General features: G+C 42.3%; 1 protein-coding gene across 7 annotated transcripts in view; it reads left to right on the top strand.

Annotated features, from left to right (window-relative positions):
• The window catches only part of Hmgcs1 (3-hydroxy-3-methylglutaryl-CoA synthase 1), a 33424-nt gene extending 14912 nt beyond the window's left edge, over positions 1-18512 (top strand). For 3 of the 7 annotated variants that reach the window (XM_059276657.1, XM_059276658.1, XM_059276659.1), the window contains 10 exons: positions 4800-4858; positions 11124-11581; positions 12045-12170; positions 12872-13036; positions 14588-14753; positions 15568-15738; positions 16314-16420; positions 16975-17100; positions 17273-17436; positions 18281-18512. In XM_059276657.1, the coding sequence (XP_059132640.1) occupies positions 11134-11581; positions 12045-12170; positions 12872-13036; positions 14588-14753; positions 15568-15738; positions 16314-16420; positions 16975-17100; positions 17273-17436; positions 18281-18370 (1563 nt within the window). In that variant the 5' untranslated portion in view covers positions 4800-4858; positions 11124-11133 and the 3' untranslated portion in view covers positions 18371-18512. Of the gene's footprint in view, positions 1-47; positions 313-4799; positions 4859-11123; positions 11582-12044; positions 12171-12871; positions 13037-14587; positions 14754-15567; positions 15739-16313; positions 16421-16974; positions 17101-17272; positions 17437-18280 lie in introns of those variants that run through there. The other 4 variants (XM_059276656.1, XM_059276661.1, XM_059276655.1 and 1 more) reach the window with 3 other exon arrangements.
• The last annotated feature ends 1123 nt before the right edge of the window (positions 18513-19635 follow it).

Genomic DNA, 19635 nt, shown 5'->3' with positions numbered 1-19635 from the left:
CGGTGTTCTGATGACATAGTCAGAAGTCGGAGACGCCTCTGAGGTTGCTGTGACCACCGAAGTGGGGGTGTCAGCAGGAGGATGAGAAGGGAGCCGGGCTGTCAGAGCGTTCCTCCGGTCCATGGTGGACCCCAAAGGGATGGGGAAGCTCAGGCTCAGATGGAAGCTAGTAGGTCGGCAGGGGGTGTGTCCTGCCTCCACATACAGCATTGATGAGAAGAAGTGGGGAGTGTTACTTTTCCCCAGTTCAGGGGCAAGAAATCACAACTGTGATTTAGACCCAGCCAAGGACTGATGCTCTGGACACCTTTGGTATGTGGCTCGCTTAAAATCATTAGTGATCTCGAGCTCCTATTCCCTCCCCTCCTCTCTCCTTCCTCCCCCTTCTTCCTCTCCCCGTCTGCTAATATCTCCAGGACCTACTGTTAACCACCAGCCTTAACTTGTGATGTCCCTACGCCCACAGAACCGTCACACGTATAGACTGGGTTAAGTCAAGGAAATTTCAAAGCCAAGTGTATGGGAATCTTTGAAAACGTGACCTTCTTTGATCACTGATAGAAAAAGAATTGCTTTGCAACATTCTGGAGGAAGGAATTGGGGAGTAGGTGGCAGAGGTTGCCCTACTTGCCAAGCTTGCCCCTGTGGCCTTGGCCTTGGGCCATCTCTGGCTGCCTTTAAGTCCCCACCTATGCTGGTGATCTGGCTTACCCCGGAGTGAGATGGTTCTGCGTTCTGATGGCTGCTAACATTTGCTGTATTTTAGGGATGATTCATGAGAAGCAATGGCATGCCGATCAACATACTAGATTACTCATAGTTACAGGTTTTTCCTTCCAAGCTGTGGTTTCAATTTTTTTTTTTCTTTCTCGGAGACAGGGTTTCTCCGTGTAGTTTTGGTGCCTGTCCTGAATCTCGCTCTGTAGACCAGGCCGGCCTCGAACTCACAGAGATCCTCCTGGCTCTGCCTCCCACTCGGGATTAAAGGTGTGCGCTACCAACGCTCAGCTGCGGTTTCAATTTTTATTGTACTCTAGATTCCACCAGATTGTAGACAGACTGAAAGTCCTCCGCGGGTATCCACAAGTGATTCTTTGCAGCTGAGACTTCTAAACCGTTTATGTTCTTTGATCAGATTTTTAAGTTTCAGCCATTTTTTTGCATGGAGATGAAGAGCAAGGATAGCCTGTCTCATGACAAGAAGGAGAGAGACTGCCTTTTCTTTGTAGCTCACCTTTGTGGGTATTCCTCTCCTAAATTAGCAGATTTTCCTTTTAGTGAAGTTCTGGTGTCTTTAGAAATTCCAGCTCTCAGAAGGCTTGTCTGACACTGGGGAGGAGGGAGTATAAAGACTTATAGTTGAAGTCATTGAAGTGCATGTCATCTGGGCCTTCTGATTGCTTATCATCTGATGGACTTATTTTTGAGGATTTTTTTTTTCAAACTGAGATTTCAGATACATTGTTTTCAGAAGAAATACAAAACCCAAGACATTGATGGAACATGGGTTTTCTGGGTCTTCTAGAATGATTTACTACCTGGCTGGACCTTTCATTATCCACCCAAACTGGAGGTGTGGTTGAAGGAAATGATGAACCCTGTATCAGAATCTACACAGTTTTACATTTATGTAAGCGAAAGAGGTCAAACGTGATGATAGTTTCATTTAGAAAGGGGACATAACCTCGCCACTTGATTTGGGTCTTAGAAAGCCATATAGTAGACAGCTGTGTCACTTTTAGATGAAAAAAGTTGAGAAACATGTTGCCTAATTAGTGGCTTCATGCTAGCACTAGTCTTCGTCTGTTTAGCCTAATGCTTGGCACTTGCTAATGTTCCCTTAATGTCTGTCAACTGAGCAAAAAAGAGAAAGTAACCTTTCAAAGCTCACTCTTTTTGCAGGGTTTGTGGGTATGTGTTGGTTGGTGTGATGATGAGCAGAAGACTGGCAAGTGTTCTTTTCTGGTTCTGTCTGGGCTCCTTACTTTATTCAGATTCGGATCTGGGAATGATTCAACCCACCCTTTGCTTCAAACAGTCCTGGTAGAGAGCCAACTTCTTTAAACTCCTAGACATTTTTTGGCTCTATAAGCTTAGTACTTGAATCTTTAAAAAAAAAAAAAAAATGGAGCTATTGTTAATAGCTCCAAAGTCAGCCAGTCTTTAAGTGCTCTTTAAAGTCTCTACCAACCGTCAGAAGAATCAAATAAGCTGGGCATGGTGCATACCTTTAATTTAATTTCAGTACTTGGTGAGGCAGGTCCAAGAGAATTTGGATCTCTCCAAGTTCGAGGCCAGCCTAGTCTACATAGTGAGTTCCAGGACAGCTAGGCTACGTAGAGAGACCCTGTTTCAAACCAACCAAACAAAAAGAATCAAAGTATACTGTCCAGTGTGGATACAAAGACTCCTCATAACTAATATTCCAGTAGAGTAGGCTCTGCAGACTTGAGTGTGAATGATGCATCTGTATAGGAATAAAGGTCCTTGATTAGACAGTTCTGTAACTTATTTAGGAAAGTTTTCTAGAAAAGATAGCTTAGAAGAGAGCCTTGAAGGAAGAATGATATTTCAGCAAGTGGGGCACTTGCCACTTAATGACCTGAGTCAGTCCCCAGGACGTGGAGGTAAACGGAAAGAAGCCATTATGGCAAGTTATCCTCTGATTCTCAAGTTGTCTGCGGACTCTCACACACATGTCGTGGCACATGAACACACACACACACACACACACACACACACACACACACACACACACAGAGTAAATAAATGTGAATAGAATCTCAAATTGGCAGACCGAGAGTTCTGGGAGAGTCAGGGCTGTGTGTGTTTTACTCAGAGATCTAGATACAAGTGTACAGATGAGGGTAAATACTTTTCTAACAGTCTTTGCTTGTATGTTCCTAAAGAAAGATGAACGTTCTGAATAGCCTGGTTTTCTCTCCAGTAACACTGCAAGAGATCAGCAAATAGCTGCTTCCAGTTAGTCAGGTACCAGTGTGTACTAGATTAGTTTATCTGAGTGCTTGTGTAAATCAAGGCTGGGGAGTGAGCTAAAAGGAGAAATCCTGTTGAGTAAATGCAGCAAGTCTTATTAGTCTTGGCCAAATTCAGAATGCCTATATTGTGGCTTGTGAGTCTCGAAGCCTTTGTTGTGGTGTGTGTGGCTGCTTGCAGTTCTTTAACTGTCTCTTGATCCATGTTAACTCCTCGTATCATTTGCTCTGAAGGGATGTAATAGTCTGATAACTTTTTTTAGACTTTGGCACTGTAGGCTGTGTGTCCTTTATCAGAAATACTTGGGTGTGGAAGTAAGTGCTTCGTGTTTTGAAACGTGTGTGTGTGTGTGTGTGTGTGTGTGTGTGTGTGTGTGTGTGTGTAAGGAAGGAAGGGAGAGATTGATTGTGTAGATAAGACTGAAGTCTAACGTTTCACATACACCTTAGACACGAAATCTGAAGATACAGTATTTGTAGTGTTGTGTGCATGTTGACTGACACGTCACGTGAGTTCAGGTGAGTTTTCTACATACAGTATCGTGTCAGCATTCAAAAAATTGGACTTTGGTGCACTTGGGTTTCAAGTTTTTCAGATTAAAAGATGCAGAACTGCACCCTGCCAGCAACTGTAGAACAGAATGGAAAGCTAAGCCGCTCTGATAGGTTTTTCTCCCAGATGCCATCTCCCGCTCCTTTCTCTCTTTCGGAGATCATATGGACATTATGTCATCTGTAATAAGCACACAACCCTCTATTTCTTCTTTGCGTTAAGGTGCTCAGGTTCTCTTTGTGTGTCTTTCTCCACCCTCCACCTGCTTTTTCTCCCCAGTTTAATCAAAATAGAAAGAGGACCCAGGGTGTGGCCCGCATTTGACTAGCACCAGTTTGAACTCAGCACTGCAAAAAATAAACAAGTAGGAAAGGTGTGTGGTAGCATTTCCAGGGAAATACCTCTGATACAAATTACAGTCCTGGCTCCCAGAAGCTACTAAGTTACTGTATCTCAACATGGGGAAGAGTGGCGTTTTCCACCCTACTGAGAAATGGTCTTGACGTGGCCTGCTTAATTTACAGAGAACACAGTGTAATTTGAGACAATCAAGAATAAAAGATGAGCTATTTTCTGAAAGTGTATGTATAATATTGTAATCAAACACCCCCCCCCCTACACACACACACAATGTAGTAATGTCCTTTTTTAAAAACTAAAGGCTTATTTATTCTGGGGCTGCAGATGTAGTTCCATGTTTCAGAGCTTTGCCTCCCATGGGGGAGTATTAGTGCCTGATCTTACCAAGCAGTTCCCACATTTCATCTCAGCAGCCCTTCAGAGTGAGCTGGGAAGAGAGGTGGCGGTGGAACTTTATTTTACAAGTGAGGAAATTGAGATTCAAAGAGGCACAAATTATTGCTAAAACTCTTTTAGTGCAAAGTAAACTCTTTTAGACCTGGAAACTATAGGTCTCTTCATTCTAGAAGCTTACTAGCCCAGGAGCATTTACTTCCACATCTTCATCCCAGTTCTCGGTAACCCGTGCTTAATGAGAAGACATGACTCCCAGCATCATAGTTCACAGTCTGAATGGTGATGTGATGTTGGTTGCTCAGCAGAGCTGAACCTGTTGCCATGATCAAGGGCAAGTTGTTCATAAACCTTCAGTACCGTGTTTTTCTAAGCACGTGTTGAATTGTTTTTGCATAATACAATTAGATAAGGAAATCCTTGTTTTAACTCTTTGAAGTCATTGATTTGTGTGGTGCTTTATGACTTTAAAAGAAGTTCTCATTTGAAACTTCTAGTGCCTGAAGAAGGAAACAGTGACCGATCTGGAGGCTGCAGTTCTCTGTCCTTCACACAGGTATGGCGCCAGTCGTGTCTTAAGGAAGGGGTTTTCTCTAATGGGAGGGCTGTAATTTTGATCCTAGAGCTAATGACAGTTTGTGTGTGTGTGTATAATCTTTTCTTTCCCTCTCCACTCCTTTCTTTCACTATGTCACCTGGCTGGAACTTGCTATGTAGACCAGGCTGAAAACTCGAAGATCCGCCTGCTTCTCCCTCCCAAGTGCTGGAATTTAAGACATGTGCCACCATGCCTCAAGCCATGTATTCCTAACACTATTTTTAGGATTATATGTTATCTTTAAAAATTAGTTAATGTTATAAATTCTGGAGACTTTCTAATTTTGTATTTAAAAGTTAGTGTCTACTTGTAACATGAAAATATAGGTAATAAAAAAATATAGCCATATAACTTAATCTGAAATAATCACAGATAGGCATGGCTGCCAACGCTTCTATCTATCTATCTATCTATCTATCTATCTATCTATCTATCTATCATCTATTTATTTATTTACCATTTGTTAGTTTGGGGCAGGAGCTTATTTAGTAACTGACTCAGTTCTTCTGCCTTGGCCCCACAAATGCCGAGATCTCAGTAGTTTGACTTTACACTCTGCACCTATAGTGCTTTTTAATTTTTTTATTTTATTTATTTATTTATTTATTTATTTATTTATTTGTTTGTTTGTTTGTTTGTTTTTCGAGACAGGGTTTCTCTGTGTAGCTTTGCGCCTCTCCTGGAACTCACTCTGTAGCCCAGGCTGGCCTCGAACTCACAGAGATCTGCCTGGCTCTGCCTCCCGAGTGCTGGGATTAAAGGCGTGCGCCACCACCGCCTGGCCTATAGTGCTTTTTAAATAACAGTTTCAAAAGATACCTCTCTGGGCCCTGGGTGAGTCCTTAAGGTGGTATGAGAATAGACAGCAGTTTCAGTGTTTAGACCAGCAACCCAGTTATTTGCACGTATTGTAGTGCCACACATTTGTATGAGAAAAAGATGCTGACCCTAATCAATACAGGGAAAGCTTGAGAATTGGCAGGAGCTAAACATTGTCAGGTGTACTTGCTGTAGGACAGGGCAGGGAGTGGCCCTAAGGAGCTCAGCCAGGAGACTCATGATAGCCCAAGGCACCAACACTAATGCCTGTCCCTGAGCGTTTGAGGATTGGGTCAGGACTGCCTGGTCAGCGCCAGCATGCTGTGCTTTCCTCCTCTTCCTCCTCCTCCTCCTCTCCCTCCTTCTCTCCTTCACTGTTTACAGAGGTTGGGAGTGAGCGTCTTACGCCCTAGCAAAAGGTCTAGAAAGGGTTAACAAGATTTCTTGCCTGGCTTTGTTAGGACATGTAGCTTCTTTTGTCCTCCAGAGGGCTGTGGTCTCTTTGGAGAGCAGAAGACCATTTTCTGAAGGTGCTGGCTGTTGGAAGACTTTGAGTTTGTTAGGGCTTTGTGGTAGGCATGCACCTTTGACCTCCTTTTTAAAGAAAGTTAAGATTGAAAGGAAACATCTTTGTATCTTATAAATATAGACTCTTCATTGTTCTATTTAGTTTTTTTTTATTGCAAGTTGAATACTGTGAAAGATAATTTACCTTATTACCCAAAATTTAAGCCATATGAGAGAATGTTTTTAACTGTTAGATTTTCAAAGTTCTACTTAGAAAAGCATGTTTTAGGAATAGTGAATTAACCAAAATATCTCATTCTCAGACAGGATAACGAGCCAAAACGCTATAATTCAAGTGTTTCTGACCTTTAGCTAGGTTTCGGTTGGTTGGTTAGCTCCTCCCTCCACCAGTTTATGTCTGGTCCATTACAGCATTTTCGAGGAGACCCAACAGTAGCATTCAGGCTGGAAGTTATACCAGCTTTCTGTTCTTCTAAGTGCCACCAAGCAATGTCTTCATTTTATTCTCTTTAGCTGGGTATTGTTTGGTTTCTTGGTTAGTCCCCACCACCACCACCACCACAAGTTAGATCTGTTGTATTTCAAATTGGTTATCTGTTTGCCAAGAACACATTGGAAACATCATAGCTACTAGAAAGTCTCCAAGAATGAATAATATTGACCGAATTAGATAACATTCACACACACACACACACACACACACACACACACACACACACGCATACACAATAATATAGAAAATCTGAGTCATGAACTTGATGCTTTGTGGGCTGTTTGAGCTAACCTACACTTTTGTGAAGGGTGATTTTGGTATTTAGGAGCAACATATTCTCAAATCTTCTCTAAAAATGCTAGTGGGAAAGTACATTGCAATGTTCAGAGATTGTGTATTTGTTCATTTTATTACCAAAAGCACTGTAAGCCAGTAGACAAAGGCAAGGGGAAGTCCAGCTGTCTTTACCAATGCTGCAAGCGGTTTGAAGAGCTGAAAGGACCCTGAAGGAAAGAAGGCTGGTGAAGGGGTCACTCTGACTGCCTCAGCCGTGGGGCCCTCAGAAGGCAGTCTGTAGACTGGTCACCTACATGCTGCCGTAGTGTATGGCCTGGCTCCCTTCTCTGCTTACATTTTCTTTGAGGTTCTGGAGATGGAATTCAGGGCCCTGCACGTTGGTCTTTTTGTCTTAACGCTAATTTTTGAACTTTTTGCTGTGGGTTATGCCAAGGACTTATTTTAGACTCTGTGCCTAGTAATGGGCATCCTTTATGTCTTCCTCTCAACCTCCGTGTGGTCACGTGGGTACCAACTTTAGGCAATCGTAGAACTGATAGAGAGCTGCCATGGTAGTGCCGTGTGAAGACAGTAAGCGTGCAAGTGCCTTTCTCGTCCTGTTCCTTTTGATCTGAGACACAGAGAAGGAGCTAAAGATTTAGGAGTTAGGGAGGTAGGGATTTCTTTATCCTGCTGTACGGAGGTTGTGCACACCTTTAATCCCAGCACTCAGGAGGCAGAGGTAGGCAGATCCTTGTAAGTTCGAGGCTAGCCTGGTCTACAGAGCAAGTTCCAGAACAGCCCGGGGCTACACAGAGAAACCCTGTCTAAAAATCTTTTTAAAAAGGACTTCTTTCTTCTTTATCCTTTCTTACTGGGCTATCACTGGAATGAACCCCTTGTAATGTGATGCGGTGTCTCGCTGTTGCTGATGACACTGTTTTTAATGTAATTAACACTGAACCAGCATCAGTAATTTAGGGCTTAAGGGATATAATTGGCAAATTATTACATTTAGTTGTTGTTTTCCCATTGAGTAGTATATACACTTTACTTGGTAAAATGGGGTATACAAAAGTCTAAGACAGAAGAAATTCAAATGCATTGGACTTAGTTGAGGTCACCCAGGTCTATTAATCTGCTTGGATACCATTACAAATTAGCACCATATCAAAATAGTACCATAGGGCTGGAGAGATGGCTCAGAGGTTAAGAACACTGGCTGTTCTTCCAGAGGTCCTGAGTTCAATTCCCAGCACCCACATGGTGGCTCACAACCATCTGTAGTAAGATCTGGTACCCTCTTCTGGCCTGCAGGGATACATGCAGGGATACAGAACACTGTATACATAATAAATAAATCATTAAAAAAAAAATAGTACCATAATCTGGAGGGGTTAAACAACCGAACCTTTTTTTTTTTTTTTTTTTTTTTTTTTGGCAACGTTTTGGAGCACAGCTCAAGGTACATGGTCACTTCTTTAAGGCTCTTCTGTGGACTGGAGATGGCTTCCGTCTTGTTGTGGCAGATACAGAATGCATGAACGAGACTTGGACCAGCTCTCTGGTGTCTTCTTGTAAGGGTGCTAATCCGAGCTGGAGAGGCGGCTCAGCTGATAGAGGCTAGGCTCACAATCAGAAATACTAGGGTACTAATTCTTCCTCATCCTCACGACCTCACCTCCCAAGGACCATCTCTCCAAATGCCATGCAAGTAAAAATAAATAAATAAGTAAACAAATCAAATTGGTTGCCAGTGTTTTCATAGTTAGAGCTTGACATTTTATTTATTTCTTTGGAAACAGGACCTCACTATGTTGCCCAAGCTGTTCCTGAACTCCTGGGCTCAGGTGATTCTCCTGCTTCAGCCTGCTAAGTGCTAGGTTCATGTTGCCATACGGTGTCTGCCATTTCTGAGTTTTTTATATCAAGAGTTGTAATTTCCCATGGAACCTCCTGTGTGCCACAAAGAATATTTGTGATACAGCATCCTTTGAAGAACTATAAAAGAGTAAGAAGGCTTCGGTGCCATCCTTTTGGTTGTTATCATAACCCCTGGTATTATTATATCATAATTTAGACTGTGTGGTTGCCAGAGGTAAAGACTGTTCCAGCAGATTGTTTCTGTGAATGTTAAAAAAAATGCTGGGTATGGTGTCCCATGCCTTTGATCCCAGCACTTGGGAGGCAGAGGCAGCTGCAGATGGTTTTCTGTGAGTTTGAAGCCAACTTGGTTTGTATAGTGAGTTCCAGGCCAGCTAAGGCTGCACTTAGTGAGCCCCATTTCAACCTTACCCCCTAAAAAGAGAAAGAGAGTGTTGTCGTCTAGAAGATTTGACTAGCGTTCCTTAAGATCTTTAATTTGGAGCAAGACATGGTTGCTATGCTTGCCAATAATCCCAGCACTTGAGAGATGGAAACAAAAGGATCACCTTGAATTTCAGACCAGTTTGGGCTATAGAGTAAGATCCTATCAAAAAAGGAAAATTTTTAACTTGGATGTCAGGTGCTCATTTATTACATTCTGGTTTGGTTTGGCTTGGTTTGGTTTTTTGGAAACAAAGTTTCTCTGTATAGCAGCCCTGGCTGTCCTGGAACTCACTTTGTAGACCAAGCTGCCCTCGAACTCAGAGATCCACCTGCCTCTGCCTCCTAAGTACTGTGATTAAAGGCGTGCGCCACCATGCCTGGCTATTATGTTTTAATATATCCACAGCTTAATGACTTTTGTGCTATAAAGGTGTTTCGTGTTCTAAGGACCAAGCTTTTCTGCTTTAGATACCCCCCCCATGGTCTCTATAATTAATGCACCGTAGCAATTGTTAATATTAAAGCAGAGTTTTCAGAGTGGCAGAGGACAGGTGATGTGGATTTGACTTTTCATTTTTAGCGTCAGCTTAGCAGTAGGTTGTCAAGCTCTGTAGAAGATAGTTACCTGGCAGACTACAGGTTTAGACGGGTGGAGAACTAAAGTCCCATCTCTTGAGCAGCATTACCCAGTTATTACATGCCCAGCATGGGAACTGGGTTATTGGAGTGTGGTCTCATACAGTTTGAAGAATGAATGGCTTTTGCCTTTTGTCCCCACAGCCCAGCCAGTAGGTTTATAACCTCTTCCTTGTTAACAAGGCCCTCCACGCCCACCCTGTTGGAAACGTCCAGACTAATTTTCATTTCTTGGTGAATAAACCTTTTAAAGGCATTGAGGCTCTTAGGTTAAATGACTAGTCCCAGGGTAGACAACAGTGGTCTGAAGGGCTAGCTTTTTGTTGTTGTTTGGGTAGGTAAATCTAGACAATGGCTGATTTGTTGATACTTTACGAGAGTGGTCAGAAATAAATATTCTCTTTGGCCATTCATATACTTTAAAAAAGATTTTGTTTGTTTGTTGTTGTGTCTCTTTGTGTTTATGTGCACCACTGGAGTGCAGGTCCCAGAGGAGGCCACAGGGCAGAGGTCCAGTGGAACTGGGGCTGCTGGAGGTTGTGAGCCACAAGATGTGGGTGCCAGGAGTGAAACCCAGGGCCTCTGCAAGAGCAGCAAGCACTCTTAACTGCTAAGCCATCTCTCCAGGCCCTGTCAGCCCTACTTTTAAATCATCATTTTATTTCATAGTTATTTATCATAATAGAAAAATCTTATGGAAGGGTTGCTCACCGGTAATTGTGTGTGTACGTGTATTTTATTTCATAGTTATTTATCATAATAGAAAAATCTTATGGAAGGGTTGCTCACCGGTAATTGTGTGTGTACATGTGTATGTATGGTGCTAGGGGTTGAACCCAGAGTCTTGACATGTTAGGCAAGTGCTCTGCCACCAAGCTGTATCCCAGCCTCTAAACCATGTTTTAAGTCTTAAGATACCCAGTTTTGAGTAAGGCGGAAGCCTCCCTAAAAGGTTATAATTCAAGCTAACTAATAGTATTCCATTCACGAAGCTGCTGCTTACGTATTTATAACTGACTGCCTCCAATACAATGTACTAAACTTAGAGAAACTGCAGTAATCCAGGTGAATTTTGAGTTCTCACCATCTGTTTTGCAGCCTTGAACTTGGAAAGTTGGCAACCTAACATCTAAAACCATATTTCTTTTTTCCTTTGTACAGCTCTTTCACCATGCCTGGGTCACTTCCGTTGAATGCAGAAGCTTGCTGGCCAAAAGATGTGGGAATTGTTGCCCTTGAGATCTACTTCCCTTCTCAATACGTTGACCAAACTGAGTTGGAAAAATACGATGGTGTAGATGCTGGAAAGTATACCATCGGCCTGGGCCAGGCCAGGATGGGCTTCTGCACGGACCGAGAAGACATCAACTCTCTGTGCCTGACTGTGGTTCAGAATCTGATGGAGAGAAATAGCCTGTCCTATGACTGCATCGGGCGGCTAGAAGTCGGGACAGAGACAATCATCGACAAGTCAAAATCAGTGAAGTCTAATTTGATGCAGCTGTTTGAGGAGTCTGGGAACACAGATATAGAAGGCATAGATACAACCAATGCGTGCTATGGAGGCACAGCCGCGGTCTTCAATGCTGTGAACTGGATTGAATCCAGCTCCTGGGATGGTATGTTCCATGTCTGCACTCTGAAACAGAAACATAAGCAGACACACACACACACACACACACACACACACACACACACACACACACACACGAATAGCTCTCCTCGAGGATGTATGCACCTGCCACCTCTTCTGCTTGGTGCTCCAGGTGGAACCCAGGGTCTCTAGCAATGAACAGTATCCCCAGCTCTCCAGTGGCTATTTCGTCAGTGCTGTGTGTTAACGAGTACTAGCTGTAATAGTCCAAACTATTCAGAAAGATGACTGTGACTTTCAGCTTATGTGAATTGTTTATTTTAGGAGCAATAATAGGAAAAATGATCTGTTCTAAATTTAGACAGAATGCTGCTTTTTTTTTTTTTTTTTATTACCAATATGGAAAAGCATATTCTGGGGAAGATATAAGACTTTTGAGTTCACATGCATGATTTTGTAATTTTGATCACTTTGTGTTTATTTTTCAGGACGGTATGCTCTGGTAGTTGCAGGTGATATTGCTATATATGCCACAGGAAATGCCAGACCTACAGGTGGAGTTGGAGCTGTGGCTCTGCTGATTGGGCCAAACGCTCCTTTAATTTTCGACCGAGGTGAGTATTTGAGAAGACATTTATTTCTTGTGGTGCTGGGCTTGAGCCTTGAGCCTTGTGCGTGGTAGGCAAGCATTCTACATCTGAGCTCTATCCAAAGCCCTTTGTTTTTAAATTTCAAGACGTTCTGCAGGCTGGCCTGGAGCTCTCTCTGTAGCCCAGGTAGACCTACAGCTTTGATCTCTCTTTTTGGCTTCTGAATACCTGGGCTTACACAGGTATATAGACCTACATACACAGGTCTGTGCTAGCAGGCCTAGCTCATTGATTTCTATTTATCTGTTGTATGGACACAGTGTTCTGAGAAATTTGAACATAGTAGTAGATGCTGCCACTTACTGACTGTTTATTGACTGCCGAGTGCTTTATGTGCATCCCTTTATCTTTGTGAGTTTTGTCCAGAAGGTAGAGTTGAGGAAATAACTTAGAGCAGTAATGTGCCCACAGTCATTGCCAAGTTCATTTCTCCTCGGCATAGCAGCAACATTTCCTGGTCGAGTCACTTAGGAAACTTGCAGCAGCCTTGGGACTGCCTATGGTACGCTAGGTTTTATTTAATTATGCCTTCACCTTGCACTTCCTATATTGAAGTGCTGTGGGTAGATTGGTTGAGGAGAGCCCTTAAATAAGGCACTGTGCTACTAAAGTGCAGACATCATGAAGTGGGCATGTATCAGCATCTTCTGTTTGGGTTCCAACAGGGCTCCGTGGGACACACATGCAGCACGCCTATGACTTTTACAAGCCTGACATGCTCTCTGAATACCCAGTAGTGGACGGGAAGCTCTCCATACAGTGCTACCTCAGTGCGTTGGACCGCTGCTACTCTGTCTACCGCAAAAAGATCCGTGCCCAGTGGCAGAAAGGTGGGCTTTCCTCCAACCCGTGTTCTCAGACTAGATTCTGGTGTCTCCAGGGCAGTGCAAGAATGTGTTGGGTAACTGTAGTGAGAAACCTTTGTTAACGACCCTCATTAATATCTTTTACTGCTTCTTCGTGTACTAAATATGGGAACGTGTAATTTAGGTAAAGACATAAGTATTTCTGCTGAGCTATTCCAAAAATTTAAGTTGATTTATCAATTACATTACAAAAGAAATCGGAACTTTGTCAATTTTTTGAGAAAAGTATTTAAGTTTTATTTTTCAACTCTTTTTCAGAGGCAACTATTTAAAGTTAATTTTTCCTTATATTACAACTTGACTTTTTAGAGATGAGAGGGTTAAAAATAATATTCAAAACAAATATTGAGGAATGTAGTAGCCATGAAAAGAAGCATTGTAGTGGTATATAAAAATACACTGTGTAATAGTTAAATATGGAACAGTGCATGCTGTTTGTGCTGTACTTGAGAGTATACTTTCAATGTCATTATTCAACAGAGTGTTTCCTGAGGTCAAGTCTGGTTTTCCAGCCTGGACTGACCTCAACTCATGATCCTCCTGCCTCAGGCTTCTCAGTTTATTTGGTTTTTTTGTTTTGTTTTTGTTTTTTTTGTTTTTTGGTTTTTTTTTGGTTTTTTTTTTTTTTTTTTTTTTTTTTTTTTGGTTTTTTCGAGACAGGGTTTCTCTGTATCTTTGGAGCCTGTCCTGGACTAGCTCTGTAGCCCAGGCTGGTCTCGAACTCAAAGAGATCCGCCTGCCTCTGCCTCCCGAGTGCTGGGATTAAAGGTATGAGACACCACCGCCCGGCTCTCAGTTTGTTTTTAAGAGGCTGTGATATTTCAACTTTTTGACTAGAACCCCACAGTGTGTGTGTGTGTGTGTGTGTGTGTGTGTGTGTGTGTGTGTGTGTGTATGCTAAACAGAAACAGAAGTGCTGCAAGTTCGTGCAGCTGGCCATTTTTGTCTATTCTTTTTTTTTTTTAAAGATTTGTTTGTTTATTTATTTATTTATTTATCTATTTATTTATGTATACAATGTTCTGCTGGCATACATGCCTACATACCAGAAGAGAACACCAGATCTCATTATAGATGGCTATGAGCCATCATGTGGTTGCTGGGAATTGAACTCAGGACCTCTGGAAGAGCAGCCAGTACTCCTAACCTCTGAGCCACTTCTCCAGCCCCCTGTCTATTCTTAAAAACAGAAAGACATGCTGATCCAACTGATCTGCTCATAGGTTATGACTCTTACATTTGAAAATCAGTGATATAGTCGTACATAGCTGAGTGTCTTGTTTAAATACACATAATAAACCATTGAGAGATTTCCTGAGACAGGATTTGGGGTTGCTATTTAAGGGTCGGGGCAAGTAGCTCTTATTTACCATCTCCTCCTCTCTCTTGTGGTGTAGAACATAAACTTGTTTCAGTTCTCAAATGAGTACGTAAATAAAGATAGAAACACCCTGCCCTGTTCTGAAGTCACGCTGGCTTCTGTGGATCCCATCGTTTCCTTGTCTTCTGTTTCAGAGGGAAACGATAAAGATTTTACACTGAATGATTTTGGCTTCATGATCTTTCACTCACCGTATTGTAAACTGGTGCAGAAATCTCTAGCTCGGATGTTCCTGAATGACTTTCTTAATGATCAGAACAGAGATAAGAACAGTATTTACAGTGGCCTGGAAGCCTTTGGGTAAGAAAGCTGTTGTGCTTATTTTAAGTGTTTCTCTGTATAGACCGGAAAACTATAGTCAAAAGGATGTCAGAAGTATTCTATTCTAGCTGGGTGGTGGTGGCACACCCTTAATGCCAGCACAACAGCCAGGGCTGTACAGAGAAATCCTGTCTTAACCAAACCAAACCAAACAGTCTTCTATTCTAACATAGTCACCTTATCAGTGAACACCACCTCTAGAGAAGTGGTAGCTGGCTTACCTACACAGATACATTAGTTTTCTCTTAAGAGCTCCAGTCTCACCGACACTCCGGTGCTTACCACAGCTCCATTAACTCTTCCTCTGTAGTCCACATACCCGGGGTCATCCTGCAGTCTACCAGTGTTGATCTTCTCCTCACGTCTTAGACTCCTGGTGTGCTGTGCATGTGAAATTCATTCTTGTTCTCCACCCTTTCTCCATTTGATGAACTCCCCCTTGACTTTCAAGGCTTAATTCCTATAATACCATGACTTTTTAAACTACATTGATAGACATGGCTGGCTTTGAAAGACTTCTGTGTTTAGTGGCTCTAAATCTTTAGTGTGTCTGTTAGTCTGTCAGCCTGACGGTATCAAGTTGTCTTTACTTGATGATAGCAACATAGGCAAAGACTGTACAAGTGGCTAACATCATTTGTACAATTACGATGTTGCTCCCTGAGTTTTAATTAGTGACAAAACAAAATCCTATATATTCACAGATTTGAATATTAATTAGGACAACTACTAATAAAATAAAAGCATGGTGTTTACATGCTATATAATTGTCTGTTTTAATATACTCTTTCAGGGACGTTAAATTAGAAGATACTTACTTTGACAGAGATGTGGAAAAGGCATTTATGAAGGCTAGTTCTGAGCTGTTTAACCAGAAAACAAAGGCATCTTTGCTTGTCTCAAATCAGAATGGAAATATGTACACGTCTTCCGTATACGGTTCCCTTGCTTCTCTCCTGGCACAGTAAGTATATGTAGTTGTTCCCTGACTCCCCTTTTCCGAATGATACTTTATCTTCAGGTCTGCTCTGCTGCCATCTACTGATTTGAAGGACATATGGGTTAAGGCTGCTGTTCTTCCCTGTGTATCTGTTAATTGTGTATTTTCCTGGCCTTGTTTCCATAGTTTTATTATTCTTCACCCACAATTGAACCACAAGTCCTTAATGATGAGGATTTATGTGTGGTTCAGTAATTTTACCAAGCCCCATTTCCTAAAAGATGTAAGCTTTGTTCTGAGTATGCGCTCTCATACTAAAACCTCAAGTCAGATTCCTTAGTGCAGTATTAAATAAAACTCTTAGATCTTCAGGAACATTAAACTCAGCAGGGAATGGTGGCACACACCTGTAATCCCAACACACAGGAGGCTGAAGCAGGAAGATTGTTAATACCAGTCCAGCCTGTGTGGGCAGACCAAGTATCAAAGAAAACAAGAAAGCTTCCAGTTAGCTCTTGTCTTTAGCTCTGGACTGCTCGTGTGGCTCCTGACAAGGTGGAGATTGTATCTGTTAAGTTTGCCCTTTTTCCCTTACGCAGGTACTCCCCTCAGCAGTTGGCAGGGAAGAGGATCGGAGTGTTCTCCTATGGGTCTGGCTTGGCTGCCACCCTGTACTCTCTTAAAGTCACACAAGATGCCACACCAGGTCAGTGCTGGGTCTCAGCAAGAGCACATTGCCAGCCCGCTGTGGGGAGGTTGCCTCAGCAGCCTCCTCCGATGAGCACATTAGCCACTCTGGTCGATCATTCCATTCTCAATTTCATACCTTCATATAATCCACATAGATTATACTCTCCACCCTACCAGTCTGCCTTCAGAGCGAACAGACCAAATGGTTTCCCTGTGGTTTTGACTGTATTGAAGCAAATATTTGTGCTTTCCTTGAGAAAGAAGGAACAGAAATATTGAGGGGAAACTTAGCATCATTGAAAATTACACTGAGGATTATTGGCTATAGAAAAGTTATTTATAGTTTCAAACCCTGTGTTATGTAACTTGTGGACTAGCTGGTGCTAAATAATGTCTGGTCGGAGGTGGAAGGAACCTGTGTCAAGAAGATACCATCTGTATTTTAGCTAGACAATAGCCAGTAGTTTTTAAAAGAGACAAGAAGTTATTTGCATTTGGCAACATTTTATTAAGTTTCTTTGAGACATGCTATTCTCTGTCATCTAATGTTAAACTTACTTGCTCTTTTAGGGTCTGCTCTTGACAAAATCACAGCAAGTTTATGTGATCTTAAATCAAGGCTCGACTCAAGAACTTGTGTGGCACCAGATGTCTTTGCTGAGAACATGAAGCTCAGAGAGGACACACATCACTTAGGTAAACTACTGTGTTGGAGACCTGCAATCATGTTAAACAGACAGTCTGTCCAGCTCGGAGCAGTACTAATGGGATGTCGGGAAAAATTGTAGAGAAACGGGAAAATTCTGTTTAGTTTGTTTCCAGACGGGTCCTGTCGTGAGTAATTTTTGGTATCCTGCTTTCCTTTCAGCCAACTATATTCCCCAGTGTTCAATAGATTCGCTCTTTGAAGGAACGTGGTACCTAGTCAGAGTGGATGAGAAGCACAGACGGACTTACGCTCGGCGCCCCTCCTCTAACGGCCACAGTTTGGATGAAGGAGTGGGACTGGTGCATTCGAGCACAGCAACGGAGGTCGGTAACCTCACTGGCTTGGTCCTCCTCTCTGGCAGGATAGGAGACGCTCTCAATCTGGGTTTCAGCGCCCTAACAGATAGAGCAACTTAAAGAAATGTCAGTAAAGCAGAGTGATTCCAAGCAAGGGCTCTAGGCTCAGAGGCCAGCTGTGCCATTTCCAGCTGTGGAGGCACATGATGAGTACTAGATTTATTAAGTACTAGGACTGATGGGAAGTTTGGTTTGGAGAGAAGGCTCATTTGTGTCTTATGGGCTGGTGAGCATTGTGGAGGAGGAAGATGCTGAGCCCCTCATTTCTCTGAGATTTTCAGAAGTGACAGCTGTGATTTGAATTCCGGTTATGTGCTAGGCACTTCACTTACATTTCCTTTTATAATCCTCACAAACCTTATACTAACCTCTTTGAGATTACAAACGGTCCTAACTCCAAAGTGAGGCCCCAAGAAGTCTAAATACTCAGGATTCTAGAAGTAAGCGCTAAAGCCAGGTTCAAACCAAGAACTTGAACTTCGGAATTACTAATTTCCCCTGTTCATTGTAGCTCTGCTGAGTGTATAATCTTGCCGTTAAACCAAGCAGGTGGTACATCAAGTTAGTAGTGTCTGAGTTCTAACAGCCGAAGTTTTGGGAGGCCCTCTTCCTTCACTGTATGAGTAATTGCACGAACATCTCACTTTAAGGTCTAGACAGGGTATTTAGCTTTCTCCTTGGAAAGCTTTATAGAATGTGTCAGCCTCTCTGAATTTGTCCTTTACTAGGTTCTCTGTAGGTACTTTAATTAGTCCTATGAGTCTTAGTGAAAAAATTGTAAAAGCCAACAACTGTTTTCTTTTCGTTTTAGCATATCCCAAGCCCTGCTAAGAAAGTGCCAAGACTCCCTGCAACAGCAACAGAATCGGAATCAGCTGTCATTACTAACGGGGAACACTAAGAGCTTTGTGGGGTGTAAGGCCTCACAGTGGCTTTGGGCTGGGCTGGGGAATGGGAACAGTTGGAGAATTGGATGTCTGGGGACAATTTTAAAGATTACATGTTGCTTAAAATGTCATGTAACTGACACAGAGCCTAGAAAACTGTTGTGTTCTTGGAGAAGTCTTTGCTGAACTTGCTAACACGCTTCCTGTTGTGGTCTGGCCAGTGGTGAATGTACTGCAATGATGTTAAAGGCTCTGTAAACTTTATACCTCTCTGGACGTTTATATGCATGCAGTTGAGTTTTCAAACATGGCATGAACTGAGTGCTTCTGTCGACGAGCGGAGGTACTAGTGTCCAATTTGAAAAATTGGGTGTTTTTTGTTTTTTTTTTATGTGTAAGAATTTTATACTTTAACAAATAAAAGTACCTGTAGCTTTTGAAAAACTTTTCTAGGTTGGGGATTGTGGAATTTAAATGTTACGCACAAACCCTGCTTGAAAAATTGCAAGGCGAATACTATCTTTTTCGAAAAGACTTGTAAATCCTGAAGAGAGACAAGTCCTAGGATCTGGAGGAAGCATCAGTGAGAAAGGTTAGCCGTGATCACGTGAGCAAAAGGATGCTGGCTCTGAGCAGGCCTCTGCCACAGCCCAGGTTCACCTGGGCGCTGTGGACACAGCTGGGGAACTGGTTCCAGCCAGTCCCTGGTGGCTGGTGTGAGGGAGCTTGCTGCAGTCCTAAGCCCCTACTGGCAAGGATCAGATGTCCAGTAAGAGGGATGGGGCAGGGCATTATTAGGTCACAGTGTTACAGGTCCAGTTTATAGGCTGACAGCTTAAGTTCACCGGACACATTTTTTTCTGTGTGGTTTGTGTATTTCTGTGTTTTGTTTGTTTTTTTATCTGTCCAATGAAAATAAGAAAATATAACCCACATTTTCACATAGTGAAAATTTCACATAGTCTGACCAGCCAAAAGGAATATTCTCTTCAAGATCTAGAAGTAGAACTCACAACATTTTTTTCCTTAACTTTCACTTTTAAAACAACAAAAAACTACCACAAGAGATGAATAAGAAAATTCATTAGAAAGTTCTCTGGGTGATTTTGGTGCTGAACAATGACATGAGCCTCATAGACTGTAAAATAGAGATAGTTGGAACTAATGTACAGAACTAAATTTTTTTTAACTTTATTTGCTGTTCGATTCTGTGAAGTTTCAGTTATCTAAAATAAACACATAAATGTGTGATGTTTCAGATTGCAAAGTAATATGTAAT

The sequence above is a fragment of the Peromyscus eremicus genome, chromosome 11 (genome assembly GCF_949786415.1).
Source record: "Peromyscus eremicus chromosome 11, PerEre_H2_v1, whole genome shotgun sequence".
NCBI classification, from domain to species: Eukaryota; Metazoa; Chordata; class Mammalia; order Rodentia; family Cricetidae; genus Peromyscus; species Peromyscus eremicus.
This window is presented reverse-complemented; position numbering and strand designations above follow the sequence as displayed.